At 37.5% G+C, this 6,508-nt stretch overlaps 1 protein-coding gene across 2 annotated transcripts in view; it reads right to left on the bottom strand.

Moving 5' to 3' along the window:
* Positions 1–83: 83 nt before the first annotated feature.
* Positions 84–6,508, bottom strand: part of LOC149805398 (protein O-mannosyl-transferase TMEM260-like) — a 67,164-nt gene continuing 60,739 nt past the window's right edge. For both annotated transcript variants that reach the window (XM_089949927.1, XM_089949930.1), the window contains 2 exons: positions 1,396–1,480; positions 84–582 (listed from right to left, as the gene is read on the bottom strand). In XM_089949927.1, the coding sequence (XP_089806053.1) occupies positions 319–582; positions 1,396–1,480 (349 nt within the window). In that variant the 3' untranslated portion in view covers positions 84–318. The remainder of the gene's footprint in view (positions 583–1,395; positions 1,481–6,508) is intronic.

The following is a 6,508-nucleotide window of genomic DNA, read 5'->3' as shown; positions in this document are numbered from 1 at the left end:
CATAAGCAAATATCTTCTTCATCTGTGAATTTCTGATTCAGATATCTGGACATAAAATGTGACAAATTATTTGAAAAGTATACAATTTCAAACAATTTCAATACACACATAAAGCGTACACATAAAGATAACTTGTAACTGATTGACAGAGATAATTTATAATGAATATTAAATACTTTTTTTTTGCTGTGAAACATACACTTCTCTCTCATATGTTTAATGTATGGTATTGTTGCTGCAGCTGTCAACACTGCTAGGAAGCGAAATATATCTGTCCATTTTCTAGCAGAAAAAAAGAAATTCTTTTTTCTATTCACGCTAGCCTGTTTTCACACCTATATTATTTTCAATTTGTTTCTTCATTGCTTTGATAATCTTCACAATACTCCCATGGTCAGGGTCACTGGGTTCCCATGCAGCGTAGATTTCAAAATGGTGGATACTTTTCTGCAATAGATCTATTGGGTCAAGATGGTGTTGCAGGGAGAGTAACTTCTCGCATACCAGGGCAAAGTTTTTGTGCAGATGACTAGGATATTTCAATTCAGTTCCCTCGACCATTGCTAATACTTTATAGTACAGCTGCAAGGAAAGGTATATTTGTTTTTAAAGTGAAATCACTAAGGTGGTTAATTCAACAGACTATAAAATTCCTTTGAATGAATTGTTATTATACTTTATACTTTAAACTGCAATTTTGTCCTTTTCTCTGTTCAAACATTTACCCTCAACGATCTGATAATTGGACTCAGTTTGATTGGTCTAGCTGAGAAAGTGAGCTTAGAGAAATCTAAATGCTTGGGATAATCTTTTTATACTGAGACTTAGGTTTATTGAGGTCTGTACAAAAAGGTCTTATCGTAAGATCCATGTTTAGGGCATTAAGCAAATGCTGAAACCTGGCTACACCCATTATACCAGTAGCAACCCAGTTAATAGAAAGGGGAATTAACCTACAGGAGCTGCTTCCATTTGTATGACGTAGAAAGAGGTTTTGGTCTTTCAGGGAAGGCTGGATTCAGAGGTAGATGAGATTAGTCCTATCTTAATGTGATCAGGTAAATATTTGATTGAGAAATGACAAAGTATAATGACTTCTTGACCTTGCAAAACCAACACAAGATGCTATATTATAGGCAGTAAGACATGTCAAAGAATGATCTACATCATGTCAATTTACATTAATCTTTGAATGGCAAATTAATTTTTAAACATTAATTTTTGTACTGTTTATTCATGGAGACCTCATAAAAGTCTAACAACAAATCAGATACACAGATTATCCCCACCCCCACCCCCAAGCCCAAGTATTCTTTGTGAATTAGTACTTTTTCGTGAGTCATTGCTAAATGTACTTGAACAACCTAACAAAAAATGACTTTGAAAATCACTTACATCATGGGAATAGATTAGAAATTCTGTTCTCTTTGGAACTGGTAACCTCATGGCTTCATCGTATAATGAGAAAGCTGTGCTAATCCTATAAAATGAAATCACATAAGAACATTTTCATTTATGCAACCTAATTATGCATGGAAAGAAAAAAATGTAACTAATTTGAGAAATTAAGATAACTATCATGATTCATCTAATCTAATTAACTTTCATACCACTGCCTTTGAATAATTATAATATAGTGTCATAATTCATCATTATCACTCTTGTAATGCACTGAATTTTTCCAATTTTATTAATGGGGAGTTGAAATAAAAAGCTATACCTTGATTTATAATAATCCAGATATTTTCACAATCTGGCAAATTACACATTGTACAGAGGGTATGCAAACTGTGATGTCCTCGTGGATATTCCTACTAGGAAACATCAACAGACAAAGGCAATAATATACCAATTCAAATTAATTATATGTACAATATGTTTTTTATAGCATATATTGAATTATATATTTTCACAACATAAATACCGGTACACTAGAGTTTTAGCCATTGTTTGTGAGAATTACTAAAAGTGTCTTTGCAGTCTGCAGCTATTGACAATCAACCTATTTACTTCTTCAAAACTCCTCCGAGTACCATTTGATTTACATAACCATTAAGCACAGGGACAAACTTTATTCATGTCTTCCGAGTTATGCAGATAAATAAATCCATTGTCATAACAGGATTGAGAAACTCTAGTTTAAACATGAAATATGTTCCTGAGATACTTGATGATCCCCTGATGATATTTAGTTTACTGATCTCTTAATCTTAGATTTTAATCTCTTAAGCTCAGATATTCCTCTGCAATCAGGCTCATAAATATATTCTTTACCTACAGTGATTATGCATATATTAATATTTAATTCTGATTTAAAATTTAATATATTAAATAAAAGAATCCTTAATCATACTGTCTCCTATACAATCTAATACATATCACAGGTGCCAATCTGACATCATGTATTACAAACAGAAGCTATTCCAACACTCAATAAACAGACAATATGATGGCACATTACTGTTAATGATTTTTGCATATATTTTACTTACTGAACTCCTGTCAAAGTTTACTGATGGGTGACTACTGTGAAAGTTTATTGAGAATAAATATTATTAAAGCTTATTGGCAGAGTAATTACTTTCAGAGTTTATAGACCGAGTAACTACTGTCAAAGTTTACTGAAGAAATAGCTATTGTCAAAGTTTACTGATTGAGTAACTATTGTCAAAGTTTATTGATGGAGTAACTATTGTCAGAGTTTATTGATGGAGTAACTATTGTCAAAGTTTGCTTACAATAACTATTGTCAAAGTTTACTGAAGAAGTAAATATTGTCAAAGTTTATTGATGGAGTAACTATTGTCAAGTTTGCTTACAATAACTATTGCCAAAGTTTACTGAAGAAGTAACTATTGTCAAAGTTTATTGATGGAGTAACTATTGTCAAAGTTTGCTTACAATAACTATTGTCAAAGTTTACTGAAGAAGTAACTATTGTCAAAGTTTACTGATGAAGTAACTATTGTCAAAGTTTATTGATGGAGTAACTATTGTCAAAGTTTGCTTACAATAACTATTGTCAAAGTTTACTGACAAGAGTAACTACTGTCAAAGTTTAATATGGACAATCAATAACACAGCCAATTCAAAATTTAACATCATTCTCATGCTCTGACCATTTTTAACTTCAGGTAAGAAAACGACTCTGTATAACTGTCATCATATTGTGCAATCACTATTAGCTCTTGCCCATTATCTTCCCTTGCCACCGCTAGGTGTCGACAGTTTTCAGCTGAGTGATATACTAATGATGATGTTCACATGGCAGGGTAGTTGGGAGGGGTTTTAAGTAATGTGATTGGGTAAATATTTTCAAAGAAACATAATTTCCTCACAAATTTGCTTTTTCCTTCCGATATGTTCCCCAATTCCATTACATTAGGAGAATAGGTAATAGGAGGAGGGGTGCTGAGCATCGGACCTCTACCCCTGGCATGTTCTAGGGAATAATGGCTGGATTCCCCATGCAAACGATAACCCATCTAATTACATAAGCAACATAACCTAGGGTCAGTTTATGTATGACCCTTACATATGGTTATTGAAATCTTCTTACCTACCTACCACTGGATGTACCAGATTCTGTGAAACTAAATCTCTAAACCGATAGATGGTAACCTATTTTTGGTTACAAAGCCTGGTTGTGTTAAGAGGACCACTGAACCATTCGATCAGAACTGAAAATAATTCAGGTCAACAGAAAAGGCATGTAGCTCACTTATCTTGCATGCTGAAACTAAAGTTATGAGGAAACGTGTCTTGCATGATAGTAACTTTAGTGAAGTGCTGGCTGAAAGTTCAAATTTATTTGAATTGAGCCAAGTTAAAACCCACACCATATTGCTCCAGAGATTCTCTCCACAATCAAAGGATTAAACTGTTTATCTTGCAAGACTACCCTGATAAAAGCCAAGTGTGCAGACGATGGTCAGGGCAAGGATAGAACACGTGTGCTCATGGTTGCCTGAGAAGATTTGGGTTGGCCAGAATCTTCTTAGGTAGATCTATTGCTAGATCAAGTGAATCAGTAACCCAGGTTTTGTCCCATCTCAGAGGGGCTATCAGAATCATCTTGCACTGTCATCTCCCAACTTTCGAATTACTTTTGGTATCAGGACAGTGAGCATCCAAGGCAATGGGGTCTGGTCTGAGACTGGGAGATGATGGTGGGTAACTTGTGATTCCACTTTGTGACAAAGAGGTCAATCACCAGATGCCCCAAAAGTTCACAGATCCAAATGAAGTCCAATTGATGGAGAGACCACTCCGTGTGAAGGACTTGGTTTTTCCTGGATAGAGTGTCAGCCAGGACATTGAGCCTGCCCAAGCTGTAATTGATTTGTATGTTGATATGGAGATTGTCACACCAATGTAAGAACTGCAAATCAGAACAAATTGGTTGGGTGATTTGGTACCCCGTTTGAGGTGGTAGGTCACCACCACAAAGTTGCCAGACAATGAGGACCGTTTTGCCCGAGAGTCAATCTTTTCAGAGGTGAAAGGCACTGATGGCAGCCTTCATTTCTAACAGGCTGATATGTAGAGGCTGCTCCTCTGGCTACCATGTGCTGTTGATGGTAGTGAAGTCTGTCAACAGGTGGGCATCCCAACTGTACACACTGGCATCAGTACATACTGTTATTTCCACTTGGGGATTCTCAGTTGCACCACTGACACAGGAATGATCCTATCTCTGGTGTGATCATAACTGTTTGAGCGAGGGGCACATAAAAGGACAGCCAAGCATGATCAAGTCTGCTGCCACATTAAATAATCCAAAGAATTGCAAGAACTCTCTCACTTAAGTCTCAGTCCTGATGGAAATGGACTTGATGAATTTGATGATTCTGATTACATGGACAGACTTGATGAATTTGATGATTCTGATTACATGGACACGTGGAAGTGCACCAGATACAGGTTGGTTATGAACTACATACACAGGTGGACAAAATTCTGGGATGGACAGAGGTCTGTCTTTTCCCAGTTCACTAGAAAGTCTAGATGATCTGAAAGAGAGGAAATCATTCCTGTCTTGGAGTAAGACAGAACTTACCATATGTTCCTGGAGGATGTCACGAAGGTACTCTGCCATTGTTGTAGATGATGTCGATCAGAACAGGGTGATAATGCAATCTATAATCTTGGTAAAAACCCATGGACTAATGTTGCTGTCAAATTGAAGAACTTTGAACTGTTAAGCTATGCTGTGGTAAGCAAAATGGAGTAACTCTAATGACACGGGGTGGATAGGGACGTGAAAATATCCATCGGTCAAATTGAGACTAAGGCATACTTATTCCTTTAATCAGAGAGGTGGATTGATCTCACCATCTCCATCTTGAATTTTGGAGACATGACTTTCTGAGCCTTGGAATTACCCAGTTCACCAATCATGCCCAAAAGCCAGTCGTTGATTTATTTAATCTTTGCCATCTGGGAATGGAGCTGGAAGGACAGCATTTATTCCTCCACACCAAAATCTACTGACACCTTGATTTTGTAGTCTTGGATGGTGGTAGGAGGTGGAGGGCATTCTGAAATGGCCAACCTGATAGATTTCTTTGACTGCGGCTTGAAAATTGAATTCAGTCCACTCCATAGTAGAATCTAAATATCATTGATTAGTCGGCACTTTGTCACACTTACTGTGTGTCATGTCTCCTTCTGGGTTGGCTTGCAGGTCTTCATAGCTCATGACAGGTGACCTCGATGACTCTGACTTGTCATATTTGAAGATGTCACTAGCTCTCTCTTGAAGATAGGCAGTGAACATTTTGAAGTCTGGCATTGTCTAAACTACCAGCAAGTGCACGGGGCATATGGTCCGCCCAAATGCTAGTGGTATATAAGACGGTCTGGCCATCATGGTATCACTCCAAAGGCCTGGCTGGACAGATGGATTTTTTGCTGAAATCTCCAGTATAATAATGGTAAGTTGCTAACAGGCTGGCTAGATGCACAAATCTGTCACTAAGATCACCATATGATTTATATGGCTGAACTGTTTCAAAAAAATGTCCCAATAATGAGATGGCTGGACAGCCAGTGATGGTGTATTAGGAATTGGATCCATTGGATCCAGCACATCATGAACCCCATCTAACCTGACTTAAAGCCCGAAGGCGATGCTCAGACAGTGGGGGATGGGGATTTACACCCACTGAGCTGTCTATATTGCAGGAAATACCAATGAGTCTGAAATAGGTGAAGGAACAAGTGAGGGAAAAAGGGGCAAAATTTACAATGGTGTTAGTAGTTGCATTGTTGTCCCCTGTACTGGATGATTCATCTGTTTGAAAGATGGTTGTACCCTCTCCACATCCTCCTCCCCAATGGCTTCACATGACAAACTTCCTGCGGGGTGGGGAAGCCCCAGAATTCCTCACAAGACTTGCAATGGAGATTGACTTGGAATGTATGTCAGTGCTTTCCTAACTCAGTTCAGTCTGTTGTTCCTACCCCATAGCTGTCTTTTGGATCACTAAGGCCGAATGTCTTCCGA

The sequence above is a fragment of the Sinohyriopsis cumingii genome, chromosome 2 (genome assembly GCF_028554795.1).
Source record: "Sinohyriopsis cumingii isolate HCF-2022 chromosome 2, ASM2855479v2, whole genome shotgun sequence".
Taxonomy (NCBI): domain Eukaryota; kingdom Metazoa; phylum Mollusca; class Bivalvia; order Unionida; family Unionidae; genus Sinohyriopsis; species Sinohyriopsis cumingii.
The sequence above is the reverse complement of the archived record's forward strand: the minus strand, read 5'-3'. Positions and strand labels throughout refer to the sequence as shown.